Source organism: Neolamprologus brichardi, unplaced genomic scaffold (genome assembly GCF_056152115.1).
Source record: "Neolamprologus brichardi isolate AB-2024 unplaced genomic scaffold, ASM5615211v1 NODE_ptg000033l+_length_6344489_cov_1, whole genome shotgun sequence".
Lineage (NCBI taxonomy): Eukaryota > Metazoa > Chordata > Actinopteri > Cichliformes > Cichlidae > Neolamprologus > Neolamprologus brichardi.
The window spans coordinates 1,396,406-1,424,098 of NW_028270137.1; the positions used below are offsets into that span (position 1 = coordinate 1,396,406).

Genomic DNA, 27,693 nt, shown 5'->3' on the forward strand with positions numbered 1-27,693 from the left:
TATAAATAATATATATATTATATAAAGTGAGTTGGTCATATTGTGACCAGTTCTGGACATAATAAAACAAAGTCAGGTTCGAAGTAGAAATGAAACAATAAATGTATAAAGGCTAATTTACACCATGGAGCCCCGCTCTCAGAAATTGACATAGATGTAACAATGTCTGTGTAGCTACATTTAAGAAATAAGTGCTTAAGTGAGCAGAGACCACAGCTGGAGTGGCCACCAGGCATTTGCCCAGCAGACCGATGGTGATTGTTTGTTTTTATGGGCTGATGTTTTGTTTGTTTGTTTGTTTTTTGTAACGGTATAAACAATGAAATGTGGTGGATTGGCTAATTGGTCATGATTGACTCTGGGCTGGAACAATTACAATACATCCGTATTGAGGTGAAAAGGAACGCAGTTTGTCCCGTACGTCAGCTAGAATGAAACAAAGACCCAAAGCTGGAGTTATTCTGTCTTTATGCTGCGCAGTTGCCTCTTCTTCTCTCTTCTCTCCCCCTCCTGTTGCTGCTTCAATCATGAAACTGATCAATGATCAGCCGATCGGCTTTTCTGTACCAACCCGTGTCTGTTGTTTGTTTATCGCCCACTTTGCACCAGAAAGAGAGAACCAGCGGATCGTGATAAACAACAGCAGCTCATTTAAGCTTGATAAGCTGTTGTTAGAATTTATTTCATATTACTTTCTAGTATCAGTTGATGTTTGCTGGTTTGCTGCTGGTCATGATATCGGTTTGGATATGTGGTGAGATTCAATTTCAATTCAATTTTTTCAATTCAATTTTATTTGTATAGCGCCAAATCACAACATCAGTTGCCTCAAGGCGCTTTATATTGTAAGGTAAAAAAACCTACAATAATAGAGACAGACAAAAACCCAGCAATCATATGACCCCCGATGAGCAAGCACTTTGAGAAGGACAGTGACAGTGGGAAGGAAAAACTCCCTTTTAACAGGAAGAAACTACCGGCAGAACCAGGCTCAGGGAGGGGCGGGGCCATCTGCTGTGATTGGTTGGGGTGAGAGAAGGAAGACAGGATAAAGACATGCTGTGGAAGAGAGACAGAGGTTAATAACAGATATGATTCAATGCAGAGAGGTCTGTTAATACATAGTGAGTGAGAAAGGTGACTGGAAAGGAAAAAGGAAAAACTCAATGCATCATGGGAATCCCCCGGCAGCCTACGTCTATTGCAGCATAACTAAGGGAGGATTCAGGGTCACCTGGTCCAGCCCTAACTATATGCTTTAGCAAAAAGGAAAGTTTGAAGCCTAATCTTAAAAGTAGAGATAGTGTCTGTCTCCTGAATCCAAACTGGAAGCTGGTTCCACAGAAGAGGGGCCTGAAAACTGAAGGCTCTGCCTCCCATTCTACTTTTAAATACTCTAGGAACAACAAGTAGGCCTGCAGAGCGAGAGCGAAGTGCTCTGATAGGGTGATATGGTACTACAAGGTCATTAAGATAAGATGGGGCAGGACTTCCCGTAAGCCGCCACATGGAGTAATCACGTTGTCGCTTGGCTCCGCTCAATTCCTTTTTCAAACTTTACTTTCCTAACCTTTCTTAACCCACTAGCTAGGCACATACCTGTATTCCCCTATGGCACACTCTTATGGCTTCAAAATCAACTTTGAAGAATAAGGCAGGTAAAAAAGACGACTTATCTATCTATCTACCTAACGCTGGATGCCATTGCTGGGCTATTAACCCCACATAAACAGGAGCTAGCAGCAGAACTCAAGGCTGAATTTAAGTCTTCCTTCACTCAGCTGGAGGCAAAGTTCGATCAAGTTCGCCTAGCAGTGGATGAACATGGCCGGCGTTTGTCTTCGCTCGAGCTGGCGGCGGAAGATGCGGGTCAGCGGATCAAAGAGCTCGAATATGGTAACCTTCGAGAGGCTAACTCCAAACTGGCCGCCAAAGTCACCGACCTAGAAGGCCGCAGCCGTCAGAAAAACCTGCTTGGCTTAGCAGAATCCATGGAAAGCGACCGCCCAACTTACTTTTTCGCCGCTGCCCTCTGTGGAATCTTTGGCGGTGATATACTGCTATCACCTCCAGAAATTGACAGAGCTCACCGTACCTTAGCCCCGAAAGCCAAAACCGGGCAACCCACAATGACCAGTGAGTCTACACTTCCACAGGTTTCAGACCAAAGAGCTTATTATCAGGGAGACGTGTCGGCGGGGTGTTCTAAACTACCGGGATCAGCGGATTCGTATCGTGGAGGATTACTGCCCCGAAATCTTAAACCAGAGGGCTGAGTACAGAGAGGTGATGGCAGAGCTTTACAATCGAGGCCTGAGGCCTTCATTGGCATATCCTGCCCATCTCCACATCACCTTAGCCGGAGGAGAGAGGAGGTGGCTATGTTCTGTTGAAGAGGCCCGGCGATACATCGACCACCAACCTACCGTGCCACCCACACAGTAACTGAGACAGACTGCCCTTCTGATCAACATAGCACCTTTACTCGGACGATAACCCCCCCTTTTTTTCCTTCCTTTGTTTTTTAAGCACCTTACAACCTTTTCAAAAAGTGCTGGACTCACTGTCGGCGCTGGAGATATGGTCAGGTGACGTAGCGTTTTAATTCCATACCCTTCTGTTCCATCTTAACTCAGATGTAGAAGGATTTTGTTTGTGTGTGTGTGTGTGTATTTTTGTCCTAGATGGCCTGACGCAGCAGTTAGGGGCAAACTCTATGTCCGAGTTTTGTCTTTGCACAAGCAGTGCAGAAATGGCTCCGATACGCCCCAGATTGTTTGGGTGGTGCAAGGACGCACATCATGCATCCCCATCCCGGAGTAAAAATTACAAACTTCTGTGAAACATATAAATGTAAATAGGAAACTGTCTTTTAATAAAGTATTTAGCAAACGAAACATGCCTACTGACCTTTTTTTGTTTATTTTTTTTCTCTGTTACGTCACATGCAATGCTTTCTTATTTTAGGATATTAATATTGACATGATACATTGTGAGACATTTGTTGTTGTTTTTTTTATAAAGGGTGTCCAATTTGAGGAATAAGTACAATTATGTGTTTAGGTGGTTTAAGTATTGATGGAAACATGCAGTAGTTTAGTATTGGTTAAAATACCTATAAAGAAAGGTAGATTTCCAGTCATGATTTAACTGTTGTTTTAATAAAAAGCAACTGTGCAAAAGAGGTGGAAAATCAACACCATAGCTCAACAGTGTTTCAATATCAGAATCTGACATTGTTTCAATGTCAACAGTATTAGAAAATATAACGTTGAATCAATGTCAGGTTTCAACATTGATTCAACATCAAAACCTGACGTTGTTTCAACATTAAGAAAGGGTGCAAGAGTGATGTTAGGTCAACGTCACACTTCAATGTTGATTTAATGACATCGCCTGATATTGACTCAACATTGTTTCAATGTTTCCTTGCTATCTGGGGAAATAGGTCAAACTGAACACAAAGTCTCTCTCTATGCTGATGATTTATTGCTTTTTATTTCAAATCCACATACTTCCCTACCGTCTATATTGCCACTACTCACACGTTTCAGTCAAGTCTCTGGTTAGAAATTAAATCTGTCTGAGAGCAAACTTTGTCTATCAAATGAAGAAGCGTTTCAAATAGATTTTTCGGGTTTCCCTTTTAAAGTGGTCAAGGAGCAGTTCACCTACCTGGGTATTAGAATTACAAGAATGTATAAACAATTTCTTAAATCCAACTTTTTCACACTATTCAAGAATGTCAAACAAAACCTTCAACAGTGGTCACCCCTGAACACAACTCTGGTTGGACGAATTCATTCAATCAAAATGAATATCTTTCCTAAATTCTTATTTCAATCTTTACTAGTCTTCATCTCCATGTAGTTCTTTACAACTCTAGACTCTATAATCTCCTCTTATATTTGGAAGGGTAAACGGGTAGCTAAGGTGCATTTCCAGAAACCTAAGATTGAAGGGGGTCTGGCACTCACCAACTTCCGCTTTTACTATTGGGCGGCCAATATTTGGTCCCTGACCTACTGGTTAAAGTCTGGGGAGGGTGTGGGACCCACCAGCTGGCTGGCAATGGAATAAGATTCAACTCAGGGTATTTCTCTTGCCTCCTTTCTGGGTTCTTCTCTTCCTTTATCCATTGACAACTTTACATCTAATCCGATAATTCGGCACTCCCTCAGGGTGTGGGCGCAGTTCAGGAGACATTTCAATCTTAATAATTTTTCCTTTCAAAGCCCCATCCTTTCAAACCACCTATTCCTCCCCTCAACTTTGGACAACTTGTTCCAGGTCTGGTCTAGAGCAGGTATTATTTGCTTTAAAGATCTCTTTATACACAATATCATTTGGTCAGCTGTCAAAAAAATACAGTATCCCAAAACTCACTTTTAGGTATTTACAACTCAGACATTTTTTGCAATCCCACCTCTCCAATTTTCCAGAAGCTCCAGCTGCTAACTTACTGGACGAGCTCCTTAATTTGCAACTATCAGGCATTTATAATAAACTGCAGTGTAACCCCAGCTCCCGTTGTAGGCTTCAAGTCCACATGGGAGAAGGAGTTGGGTATATCTATGTCAGATGACGTCTGGGACTCAGTCCTTTCTCTGGTAAACTCTACATCACTCTGCGCCCGTCATTCCCTGTTACAATTCAAAGTAGTCCACAGGGCCCACTTATCGAAATCCAAATTAGCTAAGCTTTATCCCAGTTTAGACCCTCGCTGTAACAGGTGCGGGTCTGATGATGCCAATCGAACCAACATGTTTTGGACCTGCCCTGTCCTGGCAAATTTTGGGGAGGAGGTTTTCTGCACTTTGAACAAGGCTACCGGCCTGAAACTAGCTCTCAACCCCCTACTTGCTGTCTTTGGTACAACGGGAGAGGATTATAAGTATATTCCCAGAGCAAAGTGTAGGGTGCTGTCTTTTGGTTCCCTCCTGGCTAGGCGTACAATTTTGATAAGGTGGAAGGCTGCTGCCCCGCCCTTCCATGTTCGGTGGCTTGCTGATCTCATGTCCTGCCTCAGTCTGGAAAAGATCCACTGCTCCATCCAGAACCAAAAGGGCACATTTGATAAAATGTGCCCTTTTGGGGTCTCTTTCTGGAAAACTTCTCTAAACTTCAACTTAAGGATGATCCAGCTGACTAACGGATTTGCTTCTCCATAGAGGTCTGGTGTCTGTCTGTGTTAATGGGAACGTGAAGCTCAGTGATGTCGTAGCTAACTTCTGAGTGGTTCTTAAGGGAAGGGTTAATATCATAATCCCTCCCGGGTTGTGGCTTTTGTAATTTTGTTGGGTTTTTGTTTTCTCTCTCGCTCTCTTTTTCCTTTTACTGGGATTTTTTTTGTTGCTTGTTTGATAAATAAAAAGAGCAAAACAATGTTCTCACATGAGAAATTCTGTTTTGTATTCAATGTAAACAGTTTGTGTTTTCCCTCTTCTTCTTTTTCTTTATAAACTGTGTCCACAATTAATAAAAAAATATTGTGAATAAAAAAAGATAAGATGGGGCCTGGTTATTTAAGACCTTGTATGTGATTAGCAGGATTTTGAATTCAATTCTGGATTTAACAGGGAGCCAATGACAGTCCACTGTCAGAGGCCATAAGAAGATCATTTGTAACCTTCACTAAAGCTGTTTCTGTGCTGTGATGAGCTCTGAAACCTGACTGAAACTCTTCAAATAAACCATTCCTCTGCAGATGATCTGTTAGCTGTTTGACAACTACTCTTTCAAGGATTTTTGATATGAAAGGAAGGTTGGAGATTGGCCTATAATTAGCTAAGACTGCTGGGTCTAGAGATGCTTTTTGAGTAAAGGTTTAACTACAGCCAGCTTGAAGGCCTGTGGTACATAGCCGATTATTAGAGATAGGTTGATCATATTTAAGATCAAAGAATTAATTAATGGCAGGACTTCTTTGAGCAGTTTTGTAGGAATGGGGTCTAAAAGACACATTGATGGTTTGGAGGAAGTAATTATTGAAGATAACTCAGAAAGATCAATTGGAGAAAAAGAGTCTAACTTAACATCAATGGTACTAAGAGTAGCTGTAGATAATATTACATCTGTGGGATGATTATTGGTAATTTTTTCTCTAATGATAAAAATGTTATTTGTGAAGAAGTTCATGAAGTCATCACTAGTTAACGTTAAAGGGATGGTTGGCTCAAAAGAGCTCGGACTTTTTGTCAGCCTGGCTACAGTGCTGAAGAGGAACCTGGGGTTGTTCTTATTTTCTTCAATCAGTGACGAGTAGTAAGATGTTCCGGCTTTGCGGAGGGCTTTGTTATAAAGCAACAAACTATTTCTCCAGGCTAAATGATGATCCTCTAAATTTGTGACACGCCATTTCCTCTCCAGATTACGAGTCATCTGCTTTAGGTTGCGTGTTTGAGAATTATACCACAGAGTCAGGTACTTCTGATTAGAGACCTTAGTTTTCACTGGAGCTACAGTATCCAGAGTCGTACGTAGTGAGGAGGTGAAATTATTAACAAGATAATCGACCTCTGTTGGAGCAGCATTCAGATAGCTGCTCTGCTCTGTGTTGGTACAGGGCATTGACGATGATAACGGTGGGTGGATTATATTCTTAAACTTAGTTACAGCGCTTTCAGAAAGACATCTACTGTGATAAAGTCTACTCTCCACTGCTGTGTAATCAATTATTGTAAATGTAAATGTTATCAGAAATGATCAGACAGGAGAGGGTTTTCAGGAAACACTGTTAAATGTTCAGTTTCTATGCCATATGTTAAAACAAGATCTAGAGTGTGATTAAAGTGGTGGGTGGGTTCTTTTACATTTTGAGAGAAACCCATTGAGTCTAACAACAGATTAAATGCCATGTTGAGGCTGTCATTTTTGGCATCTACATGGATGTTAAAATCACCCACAATAATTATTTTATCTGAGCTCAGAACTAAATTAGATATAAAGTCTGAGAAATCAGACAGAAACTCTGTGTAAGGCCCAGCTGGACGATAGATGATAACAAGTAAGACTGGTTTCTGAGTTTCACAGCTGGGGTGGACAAGGCTAAGCATCAGGCTTTCAAATGAATTAAAAGTCTGTCTTGGTCTTTCATTAATTAATAGACTGGTGTGAAAAATTGCTGCCACACCTCCCCCTCGGCCTGTGCTTCGAGATTTCTGGTAGTTAGAATGACTCGGGGGTGTTGATTCATTTAAACTAACGTAATCATCCTGCTGCAACCAGGTTTCTGTAAGGCAGAGTAAATCAATTTGTTGATCAATTATTAAGTCATGTACTAACAGAGACTTGGTGGGTGGGTTCTTTTACATTTTGAGAAAAGCCAATTGAGTCTAATAACAGATTAAATGCCATGTTGAGGCTGTCATTTTTAGCATCTACATGGGTGTTAAAATCACCCACAATAATTATTTTATCTGAGCTCAGAACTAAATCAGATAAAAGTCTGAGAAATCAGACAGAAACTCTGTGTAAGGCCCAGGGATGGATGCCGTCTCTCCTAACAAGACCAGGTTTCCTCTAGAAAGTTTCCCAATTATCTATGAAGCCCACGTCGTTTTTTGGACACCACTTGGATGAAACCAGGAGATGTCCTTACTGAATCATCAGAGCTGAACAGGTGATGGAGAAACAGGTTTACCTTTTAGGTGACATGAATGAGTTGAAGGGAAGTTATGAACTGTTCTGAGAGACAAATAACACCAGGATCCTTTTATAAGTAGCTGACAGCTGGTAACTGCAGGGGCGGGTCTAGCAACGTTTTGCCAGGGGGGCCAGGTAGGGCATTAACTGCTCAAAATGCCTGGGCCGATTTTTTGTCCCAGGCAGCGGCTATTTAGCGGAGAGCTCACCTGGTGAAACTGAACCCCCCCCCACTCTGACACCAGTGGAAAAGACCAAAATTACCAGAAGAGAGTAAACACTGTGAGGTGTGGGTCCCGGCTCACCTGCACCAACTTTCTGATGAACAAAGTGTCGCTGCTGTCTTCATCACATCAGCATTTAATGCATGTATGTGTGAGAGCTGCAGCTCATGGTGGTTTCAAATGACTGCGGACCGCACTGTCCGGCTGGCTGTTAACAGTCGAGTCAGTCTTTCCATCTTTAGAGAAAAAATGGCACGAGCTTCCTATTGAAACGTCATTTCCGGCTCCTCTGTCTCAAAGCAAGATGGCGGCCGTGGTAGAAAGAGTTGATGGATGTGTTGGGTCCTTGGACTCAGATATCGTGTCACTAAGACACACACCCCCTCCATCGGACCAGCAGCACCAGAACAACCCCCTGCTGGGCCTGCCCATCGTGGCCATCGAGACCATCCTCAACTTCCTGTCCTACGATGAGATCAGCCTGCTGCGCTCGGTGAGAACAAAAACAGCAGCAAAGCTAATGCTAGCCAGGGCTCCGAATCCTGTTTGGGTAGCACTCGTGTAAAGGCAGCGCAGGCATCAGGCTGTTTCACCTCCGTGCTCCAGTCTGGAGCCGTCTGTTTGCAGCCACGGCCCGCATTGTGCGAGTTAGCAAGACGGCCGAGACGAGCAGGGCTGGGATACACAACACAACACAATCACACAACTGTCAGAGCGCAGATGAGTGTTGGTCACGGAGTTGTTTGCAGCCAGAGCCGGGCTCGTGGCTGTCCTCTGTCCTTATGTAACTCTGTGAGGTTAGTAAGAGCCTCGCAGCTCCATTCACCTACAGCCTGCTCGGCACACAGCCTGGAGGCTTTGTTCGTCTCCTGCTGTGCAGAAATGTTTGAATCAGTCGCTGTCATATGTTCGTTTGCATTCGCTGAAGAGTTCGTGGCTCACTGGCTAACTGAGGTAATAAGACTGCTGTGCACTACCCGTGTTTTCACTGACATTTGCAGATGAACTTAATGTTGTGACTGGAACCGTTTTCCTGCTGAGACACTCATAGCTACCAAACACTCTCCTCTTGATGCAAAATATTGTGACATGTAAACAAGATGTGCAATGAAGATTTTTTTTTTAGCCTTACTCTGTCATTACACAATACTCTGTGGACTGTGTCACACCTTACTTACCAGTATGAGCGGTGCAGCTGTGTCAGCAGATAGGTATCAGGTCAGTGTCGAATGACTGTTGATATTTAATGATCAGGTTTAAACAAGTGACTTCATGACTTTTTTCCTTAAGCAGCAGAAAGCGTTTCCTCCAGTCTAACCCAAAGTAGAATTCAGCCTTTGCTTTTTCCTCTGATCCCCTTAACTGTGACACTTGGGAGTAGTTTTTGCAGCAGGATTGTAAGAGAGGATGGTAAATATTCCTTTAAAAACAACAGGAATGATAAGAGCCAATGTATCAGCTCTTAAAACTGTGAATGTAGAGACTGGAAGCCCTCCACTTTATCCAAAGTACTGTGTCAAGAATCCCATGTAGGCAAATAACTTGAAACATACTCATCAGATTACCTGTCCACCTGTTCTCTCTGATCTGTCTTCAGGTATGCAAGCGCATGGACATGATTTGCCAGCGTGTCCTGAATCAGGGATTCCTGAAGGTGGAGCGTTACCACAGCCTGTGCCAGAGGCAAGTCAAAGCCCAGCTGCCCAGGTCAGTATCACATCACAAGTTATTCCACTCTCACTACACTCTGGTTTTCTTCAGGAACTCTCCTTTATTTAATTATTTGGCCAACTTTAAGAAGCTCGGAAATGACTTTATACTTTTTCCTTGATCTGAATGAATTGGCTGACACTTATGTAGAGCGCTTATAGTCTTTTTTGTCAAAATCATCTCATCCTTACACAAGTATTTTTTCTAAATTCTTCATAAGCTGGGATATAAAATTCACATGTACCTCGTACTAAATGAAAGCATTGTATTTAAATGCAGAGGAGGGAAAAGTCATTGTTCATAAAACAAAAATACAGACGAGAGCATGATGGTAACGTCCAAACTGCATCCAGGATAGAAACAGCTGCATTATGCTGCTAACACAACTTCAGCTCTTTCCAAGCACATGCACAGATAGCATGCTAATTCTAAGCTAGCCACGATCCCAGAGTGATGTGAAAACCAACTGAACGCTGAGCCGACCACAGCGGCCGGACCCTGAACTCCAACAGGGAAGAAGCTTGATAATCAGTCAGGCTGCAGTGTCCGTTTATACGGGTTCAGCTTTGTGCTGTCCGCTTTGTGTTCATACCTAAATGTCAAGAGAAGGATCATTTGTGCTGGTGGGTGGGACTGCTTTACACAGTCTGAGCTTTCAGACCCTTTTTATTACCCCTCAGCTGTAAAAGGCTGATGGTATATCGCCCAGCCAGATGAGCAGGCAGCGTGGGCACCCAAGTTTGTGAATGCAACAACTCAAGAATGAGGCGACGTAGAATTCAAACCATAGGTGCATCTACTAAAAATCTTGGATGAGTTTAAATCCGGGTAACCTTAACATCAAGGTCAGAGGTCAAGTTTTCTGAAAATCATCAGGGATTTTCACATTTCTACTGGTGGCTGCCGGTACGTCACCATTTTAATTCCAGCCCTATTTATCTGACCTTCATGTGAAGTTCATGGTGTCGGCCTGAGTGCTGAGGCCTGTTAGCTTCAGATAGTAGTTACCAGACAAAGTAGAAGCAGGTCAGAGGCTATGTTCCCTCCTGCTGGGTTTCTGTGTAAACAAGAACAAAAACAAGTTCTTTTGGGGTTTTTTGTTGTTTCTTAGTCAAACCTACAGTAGTTTCTTGACGTCATCACAGGCTCCTGTGTCTGTTACAGGATCTATTTCTGATCCTTTTCAAACAAGTTTGACTCTCACTTCTAAAATAAGTCAAATGAGTCTTGAACAGTAAATCTTTTAACTCAAAGCTTGGAGGGGAAATTTTTCTTAATGATGTCAAGAAAAAGATCATATAAATGACGATACATAGAAATAGATATTCTTTAAAGTTCTCTTCATGTTTCCTTTGTCTTCCAGGAGAGAGTCAGAGAGGAGGAACCACTCCCTGGCCCGTCACGCTGACATCCTGGCTGCTGTGGAGACCCGCCTTTCACTACTCAACATGACCTTCATGAAATATGTGGACTCAAACCTGTGTTGCTTCATTCCTGGAAAGGTTAGTGTAGCTGCTACTGGCAAACAACTCTGCAGCATCAGTAGTTTTCAAGTTCTCATTTAAAAAGCTCATTTTTTCCTTTTGCAGCAAGTCCACATTTATGTTTCTTTTTTATGTATTTAGTTTATGTTCTATGGAGCCCTGTGTGTCTTTAATAAAGTGAAACGAATCCATGCTTTGGTGTTTGCCGTGACATGCTATAATTTGTTCCTGGGTCTGGCGCTACATGCAGGATGGTAAACAAGATGAGTCCAAAGCAATAAAAGCAAGTTTTAGTCAAATTCAGATGCTGAATATGGCTCTTGTGCTTTTAAATACAGCAATATAGGTATAAATATGAAATATAAAAGGACAAGTATGTGTGCAGGTATTTATGGTGGTACACAGAAGTGGCAGGGTGCAGTGAGGTGTGATTATTTCTGTTCTGCGTGTGTGGACCTGACCGACGTGGATGAATTACAGAGTCTGACAGCAGCATGAAGGAACGAGCTCCTGTAACGTTCCCTCAGACAGGTTGAAGGAACCTGTTGCTGAAACTGCTCTTCAGATCGTCCAGTGTGTTATGTAGGGTCATTTTCCATGATTGCCGGCAGTCTTGCCCGCATTCTGTACCTGATCACCTCCAGGGCGACGAGCTTCATGCCAACAACAGAACCAGCCTTCCTCATTAGTTTGTTCAGTCTGATTGCATTGTCCTGTTAAGGTTTATGGAAATCAGTCTGCAGTTGGCTCATCACCAGGAGGGTTTCATCAAGTAACTGAGACACTCAGCTGTCACATGACTAACCAGCCCTACAAGCACTGACAGCAGTGCACAGGTTCATTTCTGTTACTGACACTGGATGGCCCAGTCAAACCTCTCAGCACAACCAGCATCTCCCCTACCTTTCCTGTGTGCTCCCCACAGAACAGAGTTGAGTGTGAACGAAGTGGTTGATCTAGACGGACAAACAAAAATGAAAATGTGGAGCTGAAAATCTGAGAGAGGAAAATGAACCAGAAGTAGATACAAAGTGTGTCATATTAACCGACCTGTTAGCAGCTGCACTGTCAACAGTAGTTCCAGCAGCCACTAATATAAAGCCCTTACAGTCCCAGGGAGCTGCTGTCGCTACCATTAGCTGTGGAGAAATGTAAGACTGAGTGAGGATGAGTCGGAGGAAGGTCTAGTTACCATAGTAAGGTAAGGTAGGACATAATTAGGAAGGGAGAGATTCAATTCAATTTTATTTATATAGCGCCAAATCACAACAAAAGTCGCCTCAAGGCGCTTCATAGATACAGAGAAAAACCCAACAATCATATGAGCCCCTATGAGCAGCACTTTGGCGACAGTGGGAAGGAAAAACTCCCTTTTAACAGGAAGAAACCTCCAGCAGAACCAGGCTCAGGGAGGGGCGGGGCCATCTGCTGCGACCGGTTGGGGTGAGAGAAGGAAGACAGGATAAAGACATGCTGTGGAAGAGAGACAGAGGTTAATAACAGATATGATTCAATGCAGAGAGGTCTGTTAACACATAGTGAGTGAGAAAGGTGACTGGAAAGGAAAAACTCAATGCATCATGGGAATCCCCCGGCAGCCTACATCTATTGCAGCATAACTAAGGGAGGATTCAGGGTCACCTGGTCCAGCCCTAACTATATGCTTTAGCAAAAAGGAAAGTTTGAAGCCTAATCTTAAAAGTAGAGATAGTGTCTGTCTCCTGAATCCAAACTGGAAGCTGGTTCCACAGAAGAGGGGCCTGAAAACTGAAGGCTCTGCCTCCCATTCTACTTTTAAATACTCTAGGAACAACAAGTAGGCCTGCAGAGCGAGAGCGAAGTGCTCTAATAGGGTGATATGGTACTACAAGGTCATTAAGATAAGATGGGGCCTGATTATTTAAGACCTTGTATGTGAGGAGCAGGATTTTGAATTCTGGATTTAACAGGAAGCCAATGAAGGGAAGCCAAAACAGGAGAAATCTGCTCTCTCTTTCTAGTCCCTGTCAGGACTCTTGCTGCAGCATTTTGGATTAGCTGAAGGCTTTTCAGGGAGTTTTTAGGACTTCCTGATAATAATGAATTACAGTCGTCCAGCCTGGAAGTAATAAATGCATGAACTAGTTTTTCAGCGTCACTCTGAGACAGGATATTTCTAACTTTGGAGATGTTGCACAAATGGAAGAACGCAGTCTTACATATTTGTTTAATATGTGCGTTGAAGGACATGTCCTGGTCAAAAATGACTCCAAGGTTCCTCACAGTGTTACTGGAGGCCAAGGTAATGCCATCCAGAGTAAGAATCTGGTTAGATACCATATTTCTAAGCTTTTCAGCGCCGAGTACAATGACCTCAGTTTTATCTGAGTTAAGAAGCAGAAAGTTAGCGGCCATCCAAGTCTTTATGTCTTTAAGACATTCCTGCAGTTTAACTAATTGGTGTGTGTTATCTGGCTTCATGGACAGATAGAGCTGGGTGTCATCTGCATAGCAGTGTAAATGTATGCTATGTCTTCTAATGATGCTGCCTAGGGGAAGCATGTATAATGTAAACAGAATTGGTCCTAGCACTGAACCCTGTGGAACTCCATAATTAACCTCAGTGTGTGAAGAGGACTCTCCATTTACATGCACAAATTGGAGTCTATTAGATAGATATGATACAAACCACTGCAGTGCAATACCTGTAATACCTACAGCATGTTCTAATCGCTCTAACAGGATATTATGGTCAACAGTATCGAACGCTGCACTGAGGTCTAGCAGGACAAGCACAGAGATGAGTCCACTGTCAGAGGCCATAAGAAGATCATTTGTAACCTTCACTAAAGCTGTTTCTGTGCTGTGATGAGCTCTGAAACCTGACTGAAACTCTTCAAATAAACCATTCCTCTGCAGATGATCTGTTAGCTGTTTGACAACTACTCTTTCAAGGATGTTTGATATGAAAGGAAGGTTGGAGATTGGCCTATAATTAGCTAAGACTACTGGGTCTAGAGATGGCTTTTTGAGTAAAGGTTTAACTACAGCCAGCTTGAAGGCCTGTGGTACTTGTGTTCAGATAGCTGCTCTGCTCTATGTTGGTACAGGGCATTGACGATGATAACAGTGGGTGGATTATATTCTTAAACTTAGTTACAGCGCTTTCAGAAAGATGTCTACTGTGATAAAGTCTACTCTCCACTGCTGTGTAATCAATTATTGTAAATATAAATGTCTACATTTTGAGAGAAACCAATTGAGTCTAATAACAGATTAAATGCCATGTTGAGGCTGTCATTTTTAGCATCTACATGGATGTTAAAATCACCCACAATAATTATTTTATCTGAGCTGAGCACTGAGATTCAAGTGAAGTGAATGGCTACTTTGACAGGGTTTCCACACCCCAGTCGCCCAATAGCCAATCTAAGAGTGAGGTTTATTGCTACCAATAACAACAAAACTGAAAGGTCTGTGAAGATTCTTTAAGTTGCTCGAAGACGTCTTCAAGCAACTTAAAGAAGTCCAGATGCTTTTCTTTCCAAGCTCCTTAGACCATAAACTCCAGGGTGAAAAAGGCCAAAATAATAAACAAAACAAGCTATTCCAAAGAAGTGCTACCTAAACCCTACTCGAAACCAAACTAAACAAAACACAAGCACTACCTTTAATTCCCTAATTTAACAAACAAGAGAAAAAGTGCAAAAAAAAAAATAGGGTGTTCACCCCCTCTGCTTCAGTGCTATTTACAAGATCAAGCACTGCGAGTTTGGAGGCCGAGGACAGCTGTTGTTGCTGCCAGGGGAACATCTGCAGGAGGCGGGTTTTTGAAATGGCCAGTTCATAGTGCGTGTCAGTCAGCAGGTGGCAGGTCAAAGCCGGCCCAAAACGGCTCCTCCAATCACGTGGAGGACCTGCAGAGACTCTTAAAGGCACAGACTGATTTGGAATATGGCCAGGGCCTTAACACACGTTGAACTGCAGTGGAAGGAAAATGCCCTAAATCAACAACAGTACCAGCGTGATTAGAAAGGAAAACTATTTGTTTGATTATTGATGTTGAAACCGTCTTTAATCAGGTTGTTGCCGGTTTAGGACGTCTTAGCTGCACCACAGTTCAACATGTGACCATTTAAAACGATGCTTTAACTGTTAGTAGTGGCTCATACTAGAGCCTCTTTTAATTTGTTTCTTCCGACCAGGTCAGCTTCCCACACCTGAATGCTGCATCGAGCTTTTAAAAGCCTGTTTCACGTGCTGTTGTGTGTCATCAGGTTATAGATGAGATTTACCGCGTGTTGCGCTACGTGAACTCTACCCGAGCACCTCAGCGAGCTCACGAGGTTCTGCAGGAGTTGAGGGACATCTCCTCCATGGCCATGGAGTACTTCGATGAGAAGATCGTCCCCATTCTGAAGAAGAAACTGCCGGGAGCCGATCTGTCTGGTCGCCTCATTGGCTCTGCACCAGGTAATTGAAATGTGACAAAAACAATAATAGTTGCGCATCCCTATTGCACCGGGTGTCCAAGGTTTTAAATGCAACATTTGAGCCACAGTGATTGTGCGTTTGTGGCTTTTAGTGGTCACTAAATGTGAGAGACGAGAAAGTCATCGTCCTGTTTTATCTTACGTGCCCCCCCAGCCGTTGGTTGTTTGCGCTGCTCTGCACGCGCTCTGCTTCTATGCTAACTCTGGAACACGCTTGACTCAGATGTGTGTCTTGTGCCCTCAGTGGCAGGTCCATCTACCTCTTTGACCACCATGTCCTTGCTGGCTAAGAACACACCTTCCCGCTCTGAGATGACCAAGGTGCAGCAGCAGGTGAAAGTGAACGGGGCATCGATGACGGTACTGCGGAGGGAGATGCAGGAAATCCGGGTGAAGCAGCTGGAGCAGCAGAAGCAGCTGCAGGACCAGGAGCAGAAGCTGCAGGAACAGAGCCAGGTGATCGCTGAGCAGAACGCCCGCCTCGCAGAGCTGGAGCACAAGCTCCGTGAACTGATGGAGAGTAGCGCCGCTGCTATCGGAGGACCCAGGCCCAACACAACTGTCCCCTCCACATCCAGCAGCTCCGCTGTGTCTTTCACTGCTGCCGGCACGTCTGCTGCTGTCTTGACAGGCGTGGCTGCAGCCTCACCCAGGGAGACGGAGGGTGAGGTGGGGTCTTCACTAAAACGCACCAGAAAAAGCTCAGACCTTCCACGACAATCCAAACGGCTGCGCAGCAAGAAATGAGAAACTCAGTGTGTCATTTAGCTCAAGTTATTTTGATTTTTAAGGTCTGACGGATCACATCTTAAACCCAGTGCCCAGAGTTATCAGCCACTCCACCAACACACTTCCTGTATACTGTCTCACACACAGCGCTGACACCACCCGCTGCGCTGTGGGATAATTCTCTGCTGTCCAAAGCACTGAACCCTGAACGTCATCCAGGACTTTGCACGTGGTTAGGTTTGTCGTTACAGAACTGTTAATGTCTGACTTTCCTTTTGTTAAAGACTCGCCTAATAATACGTTACTATGTAAACACGTCACTAGTTTAGTTTCACCTTTGAAAAGGTCATTCTCAGCTACTCCGCGCTGTCGTTTCTACTTTGAGCAGTGGATTGCTCCACATGTGGCGGTGTAGTGAGCACCATTTCAGGCAGTGGACTGAGTCAGACTACAGTGTGACCTAGGGTGACAGAGTGACTTGCTGATGATTTATCACTACCTGCATGATAATGTAACTCTATAGAAGACATTAGGCTTTGGCTACACAATGTTTTTTCTTATGCTCCATTCATCAGTGTCCTGGTTCTGCACATAGGATTTGTTGGCAAGTCCTTGCAAGGCTTCTGAACCACTTAGATCAATAAGGGTATGGGTGGGTGGCTATTTGCCTCTGAAAAGGTTGTTTATTAAAGGTTTCATTGAAATCACTGTACTCTCAAATGAAGATGCTTATATTTGCAGCCTTATATTTGGAGTCTTGTTAACAGAAGTCACCTTGCACATGTGATTTAATGCATTTCCTGTTTGTTAAGAAAATGTTCATATTTGTCATTTTGGGAACATAAACTACTAAAGGATATCAATGAAAACAGGAAGTGCGATGCTCCTGGAACAGCCTAACTGCGGTTGCATGTTGTTAGTAGTTAGTGATCGTCACAGGGGTCTAAATCAGTTGCAGCAGCTTCTTCCTAAGTTTGGCTAAGTGCAATATGAATCGATGAAAGTGATTTATTTCTTTTTAGTAGCTTGCTTTTTCTTTTTTTTTTTCAAGAGCTGCTGCTCAGATGAGTTTATTTTGATGAATTCTTGAATCGTCATGAAAAGCACGGCTGAAAGGAGGAGAAAGCCAAACTGTCCTGTATCAGCTCTTTGGGGGGGATATGCATCAGCTTGTCTTTCCACTCTTCACCGAAGCAGCAGTGAGCACAGGAGCCGTGCTGAATATGAAAGCAGTCATGCGTTTGAAGCCCCTCGTGTCCATATTTGGCTGTTATATGATGCATTACTGTATGAGCTGTGCTGAGGATAAAAATACTATAAAACTGACCTTGATGGCAAACTGGTGTTTTGCATCTGTTCTCTGAATGACGTGAGAAGCCTGATATGATCTTCAAACATTCTGCATATTCACTATACACAGTATGTGCTCCAGTACAGGTCAGAGTTTTACCTTGGGGGGGTTCATTGTGTAGTCTGTCCTGACTGCACAAACTGGAGACACACAAGGCCTAACTTTGGCAGGCTTGCACAATACTTTTACTACTTTCACTTTGCTAACAGTCTGAAAACTGAGACGACCTTGAATTAAGTACTTTAACTCAATAAATGTAACCTGGTGTCACTTGCTGGCTTTTATCGACATTTTCAGCCACATGATACAACATTTGGCCAACCTCGTCTGCTGATGAAGATCTGAAGGTTTTAGTCCGTTTCTGAGGTCCAAAATGAGCCAAATGAAAACAATGATCAGTTGTTTGCTTCTTATACTGTTTTTAAGATATCTGGGATGGCGTTGTCAGATCATGTAAACACTCCTCCAGTTTTGAATTACAAATATAGAATCCCTGCTGGCTCATACTGGGCTTTTCACCAGCTTAGGACTTGTAGTACTTCAGTAAACTCAGAGAAAAACACAAGTGTAGACGTACATGTGGGGAAAGAAGGAAGGAAACAAAAATGCATTTCAAAGGTCACTTCTAAAACTTGCAGGTGTTTCTCACTTTGTCCCAAATGCCAGCTGATTTTTGTTTCCTCCTTATGTTTTGAAACTCTTCCTGAGGCTTCTGCCTCCACCTGAAAAAGACGAGGGAAGTGAACCTGATTTTTGGACTTTTTTGCACAAATAGATGGTGGCAGTGGGAACCGATTAACATTACACTCTGCCTGCTTCCTTCTCTGTACAAACTTGTTTTGTTGCCTTGTGGCTGCACTTGTGTTTTCCTTGTTATGTTCTTTGGATGACCTGAACTAACACACGGCACGTTCATTTGGTAAAGACATTTTGGAAATGCATCTCACGTGTCTATTATGAAGACACAAGGCAACAAAGCACAAGAAGATAAAATCTGGTGGGTCCATCTGAGACTGCGTCTCAGTCTAGAAAATGTTACTGTGTTCTTCATGTATTTTAAAGTGCAGATTGTGAATTATTTCATGTACGTATGGCAAGAAAACGATCTTTTGAGTTGGCCGAGTTGGGGCTAATTGTACAGTCTTGTTGCACACATTACTGTTACTGATGTACAAATGAAACCTATTAAAAATCAGCTAACACATTTGTGTATCTCTGATTGTAAACATGAAGCTGTAGATTTAATGTTAATATCTGAGTGTTCATTCATCATATTCATTCATTACGTTTGGTAGAAAAACAACAGTAAAACAAATGTAACTGATATCATGTGTGGTCGGTCGTATTGTCCATTTTGGTGGATACATGACATTGGCACGAAAGAAATAAAAACAATGGCTAACAGGAAATGTTGGTGCTGGAGACAGGAAACCACAGTTCTGATGACTGACTGGGACGCTGTGCTGGGATGCTGCAGTGTGGCAATGAGACTCTGCATCAAGATCAAAGCCATTTTTTAAACATATGCAGGTGTTACTTCCTGCAATATGCATTATATATGGTGCAAATATGCAGTACACACGTTTCATATGAATAGTCTTTAGCCCAGATAAATAAACATTTCAGTCACATAAAATGTGAATTTTTATGTGCTGTATAGCGTACAGAATAAATAAGTTAGCCAATAAGTGAGACTTGTGTTTGTAAACCCCCCGTGCTGTGTAGCTTTCTTGGTTTTATACTTAAGTTTTTTAATTAAGCAATAATCAAATTGTTATATGCTTAAATTTACACAAAATGCAAGAACTCTGCTCTGTCATGAACACATTTTTTCATAATTTATTGGCTTAATAACGCACCTTCATTTCATTTCCAGAGTGTAACAATCACCTGTGTTGAAATCTAAAAGTGCCCATGGTGTTAATTCAAGAGGGAGCTTCCTGCTGATCAGTCACATTATCCAGGACCATTAACGGAGCTTGGATTTCGGAGTCACTCATGGTGATGGACAGAAAAATAAACGAACAAACACACAAAAACCACACAAGACAGAGACCAATAAAGGCAGAAACGGAGCCCTGAAACACATTTACAACAGACTGACATGACTCTTAAAAGTCCCTTACGGATTTTTTTAAAAAGCAGACATATGAAGCAATAATAGGCTGATTGATGAAGCACCTTATACACCAGCGTTGCCTTCATCTGTGTTCCCACTGGCTGCCATAGACAGGTGGAGAATTTAGTTGTGCTGATGCAAGTTTGACTTGCGTTTAAATACAACATTTAAATACAGTATATGAATAAATAAAGTGAAACTAAAAATATATACATTTAATCATTTCTGATGCAAAGACAGTCAGTCAGCTGGCAAACCCAATTTACTGTTCTTTTGTGTTTAATGCAGCAGTGATGCTTGGTCTGCTATTTAATGATTATGTTACGCTGACAGGTTATTAATGGAGAGAGAGCGCGAGATTGATAGACAACATCTGGCTGGATTTGAGCATCAGCCCAATCTGGCAACACTGACCCTCGTTAGAAACTCAAACTTTACAAAGTGGCAACAGCAGCAAAGGTGAGTACTCGCTTCTCTGTGACTTTACTCTGGATGATGATGATGTACTAGTAGGTATGTCCCTATGAATATACTGACAACGGGCCTGTCCGCGGCTAATTTCGTCAATTACCGACGTTTAGGGAGCTCTCTGGTAGGCTATTGGATGACGGTACCCTGCACGCCGGTTAATGACGCGGGTAGGCACGTGGAGGGGGTTAGAGGAGAGCACGTGCATTTTTGCCACATTGGGGATGTAGGGGAAACACAAATGAACTGGGAGACGCAGACTGATGCAACAAAACACACTAGGTAGTTGTACAGCATACACTGTAGTCTATAGCACACAGGAATATTAGGTTATTATGTACACGTTGGTCAGTGTGACAACTGAAGAATTGAAACACATGAGTAAACTGTCTAACATGCATATCCACATAGTTATGGATTATTGTAATGACGATATTAAACACACACACACTATATTAAAGAAAATACATTAAGAAACAGAATATATTAGATTTATATTTCAAATATGACAAAATGCTGCAAAATTATTCTATTTCTGCAGTTTAAACATTTAATAAGTTTTCTGCCTGCACAGAGTGAATAGTCAAACAAACTGAATTATCATAAATACATTATTTTATATTTATTACTTACCTTTTTTTGGTTTGTGTTACTTTATTATTATAGCACTATAAATAAATAATGAAGGAAGGATTGTGGATCAGCACTATAATGCAATAGTATATACAGTATTCTGGAGAACGTATAAAATCTCACTGTATGTCCGTGTGTGTGTTTGTGTTTGTGTATAGATTTTTTAAAATTATTACTCAACTATAAAAACAATAACAAACACAACTGCAGTGCTTTGGTTCTATAACATTCTTCTGTCATTACTTTATCATGGATTAGGTGAAACAAGTTTTTAAGGGTGGATAATTAAGTAATAGATCAATGCAATAGCAAATTGTGCCTTGTTGTCAGATGGACAGCAAGTGGAGAGTGATGGATCAGAGGAGATGGAAGGAGGAAGAGTGAGTCACAGGCAGAGTCTCGTTTATTTTCCCCAGTTTTATTTAAAAAAAAATCTGTTGCCTTATGGTTCCAAGCGCTATCACCAGTCTTTGAAGTTTATTATTATCTAAAACACTTGTTTAATGTTTTGAGATCGCCCTGCCGTCCAGCACTATCTGCAGCAGGAGCAGCAGCAACTGCTCAACAGCATTTTACACATCAGGTAAAACATAGGCTACATTTGCTTTGCATTGTCCCTGATGACAGTGATATAGTATGATGTGATTCCATATTAGATTCTTGATGAATGGGGGTTCAGCCTGGTTGTTGGTGCCCTCTTTTAACTTTGAGCACATGCCCCTTCAAACATCTCTGCACGGCCCTGCTCAAAGCCTTAGTATTTCTGCTCAGATGTCCTGTTTTACGCTTGTTTTTTAGTGTCACATTTTAATTTCACAACAGTTTAATTTAATGTCACTTTTAAAAAGGATATGAACACACAACTGGAGAAAAAAGAATCTCAGTTTAACTGTTGCTCAGGTCTGCGGTGAACTATTTTCACTCCAAGTCAAGAGGTTTGACGATTTTTGAGGTGCTAACTCAAGAAAAACTAAAAAAAAACCCTCAAGATATATTCTGTAAATATATGTTTAGCTGAAATGTTCGTTTGTTGACATAGCAACAGCCTTAAAACAAGGTTGTCGTCACGTAACGGTGTTCGCTGTTACGTAGCGACAGGCCACCGGGGGGCGGAGTCTGCAGCTGCCGGCTTCTGCGCACGTCAGCGGCGGGCTATCAAAGACGAAAGGAAGGGAGGCAAAGAAGTTTCTTATAAAGAAACGACCTTGTGCTATTACTTTTTGGCGAAGTGCTGTAAACCTCTCACTACAGTAGTCACAAAGATGGGAAACCGACTCGCCCGTGAGGACTACGAATGGGTTTATACGGACCAGCCGCATGCTGACAGGAGAAAAGCGATTTTGGGTGAGCTAGCTTATCCGTTAGCAAATTGCGCATAAATCCATAGTTAACAAAGGTATAACCAAGTTTAGCTTTTGACGACTAACTTTCGTTAAACCGTCTAATTGCACACCCCGACACCGTAAAGGCTTAGTTTTTTGATTAGTTTTAAGCAACGGTAAGTTGCTAATTAGTTTCAAGCTAACGGTTCCTTATCCACCCGTATATGTTAGCTATCAGACCAACTTTGCTCAATATTTAACCCACAGTGAGAACCACTGTCGTTTCAGTTACACAATTTGACCTGGACACGCGCTCGCGCTCGCGCACATACACGCACACAAGGAAGTTCCAGCTATTTAGGCCATTGAACCAACTAATATTATGTGAGGCTAGCAAACGGGGAGTTCTTGCAGTGGTTATGTGCCACTCCCTAAGTTTCTCTTGGGAAAACTGCAGTAACGGTTTGACACATAACCGGTGCTTTTCAGGAGTGGTTTGTTGACTTTGGGGGCAGATTTTAAGCGTTCAACGCACATCTTATATCAGATTCTTGCCCCACACTTTGCATAGTTAAAGCATTGCAAACAAATAAGGAAAAGTATTGCAATTTGACAATAGCCAGTATAAAAACTACAGTATGTTCCGTACGTGTTGGTTTTTTAAAAAGTTTGTTCTGTTTTGTAGTTTAAGTGGTATAGCTAATTTCCAAGGAGATTGACTCTTTTTGTAGTTTCAGAGTTCAAACCCAAAGATAATGAATTATTGTGACATGAAACTGAAAGACAAACTTTTTTTTGCATTGTAGCTCGAAAACTAAATAATCAGAACCATGGTCTCTCTCTCTCTGCATATATGACTTTTATCGGTACTGATGGGTGATTCACATTAGTAACTATATGCAGCTGACTCACATTGAATGCTGCTTTTCTCCTTTCAAACACACAAAGCGTTCATTGTGTCAAAGTGCCTTTTTCTCTGAATCAGGTGGTCTGCTTTAGCCACTGGACCATGAGGACAGTGATCAGTGTTTCTTTTGCATTTCTAGTGTCTTTTTCACTGAGGAGAGTCACAATTTCACACAGAGATTTCACAATACTTTAAGTTCACTGAGTTTTTTTCCTTTTAAGTCGTTTTTATGTCACATATTGCAAGGTCTTTGCGATTATATACCTCCAAACTTTGTGAATTGTGCCCCTACTGAAAATTTGCTACTTGGTCCAATGTGGTTTGTATGTTCATACATATTTGCTTGTAAAGAGCTCAACTGTATGTGGTCTCAGGTCCCTCCCTCTGAGAGCCATCTTGCTCTAGTAGTGGAGGCAGCATGGTGTGACACAGGATGTGTTGAGACACATCTCTCTGCTGTAAGGTCCCACGTTTTGTGGAAATATTTGTAGCCTGGAGGCCCGGTGGGTTTGCTCTTTTAACCTGAGTGAATATGAAATGAGTCAACAGCTTATACTTACGTGGCTTGAGCTGGCTATCGTCTTGTTTTGACTGAGGTTGTTAAAGGTTTGAGTCATTCAAATTTTCAATTCAAATTGGACTTAATCCATTGCAGCACATTGAGTTTAAGTTTAGTCTTTATTAGTTTCAGTGTTAGTTTTAGTCTTTTCAAGTATTTCTGTATTGTAGGTCATATGCTGAACGTTGGCTTTCAGTCTTGTAGGCTCTAGTAAACTCAATAAACATGTCCATCAAAGCTCCATCAGGCAAGGTGTAATAACATACTTTAGCAGACTAAAGCTAAGGAGATCTCTTTGATTATGTTTATTTTCACAAAACAAATTCAGTTTGTTTTCCCCCCCAAAAGCATAGTTATATTTTAGTTAACTAAGTTTTAATTATGTACAATAACCTTTCAAAGGGTATTTTTCCATAAGTCTTGGGGTTTATAACTAGTCTGTTTGTCTTTACATGTTAAACTGGATCTTTTGGATTTTTGAAATGTATCATGATTATAAAAACATGACTATTAGCTTTGTGGTGTTGGGGTCAAAGGTTTTATGAAAGGACAGGAAGATACAGAGAGAATCGACACACAGGTCACTAATTGGGGGGGTTGTTGCTGTTTTAACATTGCCCTGACCCAATTTGGTTTTGTAACCTATGCTTTTTTTTATGGAAAAAATGTGATGCTTTAAAGTAAATGAAACATGTTTAATCACATGAACCTGTGGAAAAGGCCTGAGCGAAACAATGTCTTCAGCAAGTCTCTTAAAGTGTCCTGAAGTGTTTATTATTCTTAAGTCAGCCATTAAAATAAGATCGAAATACTATTTATGGCAGCAGTTATAAATAACCGATTAGCAAAATGCAGTAGCGTTTTTCAAATTTAATAAGGATACATGTGTTCCAAATTCATAAATAGTCTTAATTCAAGGATATCATTGTTTACAACTTTGTACGAAGAGTGTAACGTTTAATCAGGAGCGCAGCTTTACCTCGTGAGGTTGTGATTGTCTTCTTTTCAGCATTTGAATGTTGACTGAACTGACTCTGAGTCTTCTGTGTTTATCTTGCAGCCAAATATCCAAAAATCAAAACGCTGATGGGTCCTGACCCGAGGTTGAAGTGGATCGTGTGCATGATGGTGGTGATACAGTTTGTAGCTTTCTACCTGGTCAAGGACTTGGACTGGAAATGGGTTCTGTTTTGGACTTATGCATTTGGCAGTTGCATCAACCACTCAATGACCCTTGCTATTCACGAGATCTCCCACAACACAGCATTTGGAAATAACAAAGCCATGTGGAACCGCTACTTTGCCATCTTCGCCAACCTGCCGATCGGCCTGCCCTACTCTGCATCTTTCAAACGCTATCACCTGGATCATCATCGCTACCTGGGCGGAGATGGGATTGATGTCGACATCCCCACTGATTTTGAAGGCTGGTTTTTCTGCACTCGCTTTCGCAAGTTTATCTGGATTATTCTGCAGCCACTTTTCTATGCTATACGGCCCCTTTGCATTAACCCTAAACCCATCACTCAGCTTGAGATGACCAATGTGGCTTTCCAGGTCACCTTTAATGTTCTGCTCTACTGGCTGTGGGGGGCTAAGCCTGTGGTCTACATGTTGGCTGGCTCCATGCTGGGAATGGGCTTGCATCCAATTTCTGGCCACTTCATAGCTGAGCACTACATGTTCCTGAAGGGTCACGAGACCTACTCTTATTACGGCTCTCTCAATCTGCTCACCTTCAATGTGGGTTACCACAATGAGCACCATGACTTCCCCAGCATCCCAGGACGCAGGCTGCCCATGGTGAGTAAAGTTCAGAGAGTGCAGGTTGTTACCCACACATTCTGCCCACTGGAGTTAGTTCCCTGCTAATGTCACATTGTTGTGTACACATGCAAAGTCAACAGATGGTTTAGGGCAGGGGTCCCCAATCCCAGTCCACGAGGGCCGGTGTCCCTGCAGGTTTTAGACGTGTCCTTGATCCATCACAGCTGATTTAAATGGATAAATGACCTCAACATGTCTTGAAGTTCTCCAGAGGCCTGGTAATGAACTAATCATTTGATTCAGGTGTGTTGACCCAGGGTGAGATCTAAAACCTGCAGGGACACCGGCCCTCGTGGACTGGGATTGGGGACCCCTGGTTTAGGCAGTCGTCCTGAGAGAAAACCCTGTTTGATTTGGAGAAACTGCAACGGTTAAAAACATTCTTCAGCTGACAACTAGATTTTGTCACATAAAACCTGCCTAATAGAACAGTAAAGCTGTACTCCATGATTTGATTTAATATTAAAATTATACAGAATATTGTGATTGAATGTACTCAGAAGAACAATAAAGGATCCCTGCCCCTCTGTAACCTGAGATATGAAAGAAACTGAAATCAGCCTTCAAAATCCTAAAGGAACATGAAATAAGTTTTCTGTGAGCAGCAGGCTGTAAAGTTTGATTTCGGCACCACCACCAGTGTAATTTGTGGAGAAACAGTAAAATCATTGTGTCTCAAGCATGAAAGAAAATTGTATAGTGAGTAAATGGAGAAAGTTGTGATGTGTCCATTCCTTGTGTTTTGTTTGCAGGTAAAGGAAATTGCTGCAGAGTATTATGCTGACCTGCCTCAGTACACATCTTGGGTGAAGGTCCTATACGACTTCATTATGGACGATACCATAAGCCCATATTCACGAATCAAGAGGAAGCTGAAGGGAGAGGTCAAACAGGAGTAACGCCACTGTGGGAACACTGCTGTGTGTCCGCTGTAAAGGCAGCCTTTCCACTTTGAAAAAACTAACAGCTTCTGCAGATGAGTGCATTCCACATGTGGACTAAACTGACGAGAGGGATGAAGTGCTGAGTGTGCACAGGACAGGTCCAAAAACGGGTGGTGCTGGGCTTTAATTTGTTGGTGTTGCAGAGCGAGAACAAATCTAGGACTGGCTGCACAGAGACCTGATATCTGAACAGCTATGAGTCGTGTCAGATATCCGAAAAAGTAAAGCTTCATTCATACTTTTCCTGAGTGCTTCTCAAAGTCAGGTGGTGGGGGCCCTGGAGCCTGTCTGCGGATACTGGGGGTAGGGTAACTCCGGGGCGGGCTGCCAGTCCACCCAGGGCTAACACAATGCAGCACTTCTCTCTGACACACCCTTGCTGTTACAAAGAGGCTTCATTCAGACTGGACTTCCTTTTTAACGGAGTGATCTCTGCAGCTTCCGTGTCTGCGTCCTGTCCCGCTAGTCGAACTATTCGAGTATGAGGTCTTTGTGCAGCCAGCCCCACAGATTCCTCTGCCATCATCTGAAGGCACCAAAGCAGCTGGATCCAGATGTTTTCTTCCACTTTAGAGCTCAAACACAGTGTATTTAAATTTAACTTCCTTCCATATAAATTGAATTTCTTGTGAGTGATGCATCTATGCAGATTTAAAGCCAACATAAAAGCGAAATTTAGATGTTCACATTTTGTGCCTGTAATGGCGCCCGGCCCATCAACAAGATCCAACCTGCGACTGAATATGTCTGAGCTTGTGACATGCGTATGTAACTGATCACCAGAGCTTTGTTTTCCATGATTGTTATCTTAACTCAACTGATTGCTTCTTGAGAAAGACTTTAAAAGATGAAAGTATTAAAACAATTAGCTTTACTTTGTTTTAAGCCTGCACATTTACTTATGTTGAACTGAACGACGCGCACAGTACTGAGGCGACTGTGGTGCTGTTATGATTTCACTGTGGGACGTCTCTGGATGTAAAACGCAGAGCAGAGGAGTGCACTCACTTTTTGTGCTGTGTGCTTGGAGCAGGCCTGTCACTTCTGTACTGTGCTGTATGTTTCACACTGTTTGCTTCCTCCTTAAAGAGACCAGCGTCACATTAAACTCTGGAAAACAAACGTCTTGGTCCTTCATGTCCTCTCCGTGTGTCAGGTGGCTGCATTCATGATGACTGCTCATTTTAGCCAGTGATCAACTTGAAGAATGCACCTTGAACACTTATTTACATGTATATAAATATAGAAATGGAAAAGAGTGAAAACTAAAAAATGATCCCCACATCAGTTAGTAAAGCAT

The 27,693-nt window shown here is 42.3% G+C and overlaps 2 protein-coding genes across 2 annotated transcripts; both read left to right on the forward strand.

Moving 5' to 3' along the window:
* The first annotated feature begins 8,172 nt into the window (after nucleotides 1-8,172).
* Nucleotides 8,173-18,833, forward strand: fbxo28 (F-box protein 28). Its single transcript, XM_087837470.1, has 5 exons — nucleotides 8,173-8,361; nucleotides 9,466-9,575; nucleotides 10,942-11,080; nucleotides 15,319-15,514; nucleotides 15,779-18,833. Exons 1-5 carry the CDS (start codon nucleotides 8,173-8,175, stop codon nucleotides 16,279-16,281), a joined length of 1,137 nt encoding a protein of 378 aa, XP_087693596.1. The 3' UTR covers nucleotides 16,282-18,833.
* Nucleotides 18,834-21,933: 3,100 nt separating this feature from the next.
* degs1 (delta(4)-desaturase, sphingolipid 1) lies at nucleotides 21,934-27,518 on the forward strand. Its single transcript, XM_006808305.3, has 3 exons — nucleotides 21,934-22,178; nucleotides 24,683-25,425; nucleotides 26,202-27,518. Exons 1-3 carry the CDS (start codon nucleotides 22,097-22,099, stop codon nucleotides 26,346-26,348), a joined length of 972 nt encoding a protein of 323 aa, XP_006808368.1. The 5' UTR covers nucleotides 21,934-22,096; the 3' UTR covers nucleotides 26,349-27,518.
* Nucleotides 27,519-27,693: the final 175 nt, after the last annotated feature.

Bases quoted from the DNA above. Each gene is read 5' to 3' on its own strand.
- fbxo28 (XM_087837470.1), top strand. From the start codon at position 8,173: ATGGCGGCCGTGGTAGAAAGAGTTGATGGATGTGTTGGGTCCTTGGAC. The intron at 11,081-15,318 runs GTTAGTGTAGCT...GTGTGTCATCAG, and splicing joins GTTGCTTCATTCCTGGAAAG to GTTATAGATGAGATTTACCG. The intron at 15,515-15,778 runs GTAATTGAAATG...TTGTGCCCTCAG, and splicing joins CCTCATTGGCTCTGCACCAG to TGGCAGGTCCATCTACCTCT.
- degs1 (XM_006808305.3), top strand. From the start codon at position 22,097: ATGGGAAACCGACTCGCCCGTGAGGACTACGAATGGGTTTATACGGAC. The intron at 22,179-24,682 runs GTGAGCTAGCTT...TTTATCTTGCAG, and splicing joins CAGGAGAAAAGCGATTTTGG to CCAAATATCCAAAAATCAAA. The intron at 25,426-26,201 runs GTGAGTAAAGTT...TTTTGTTTGCAG, and splicing joins CAGGACGCAGGCTGCCCATG to GTAAAGGAAATTGCTGCAGA.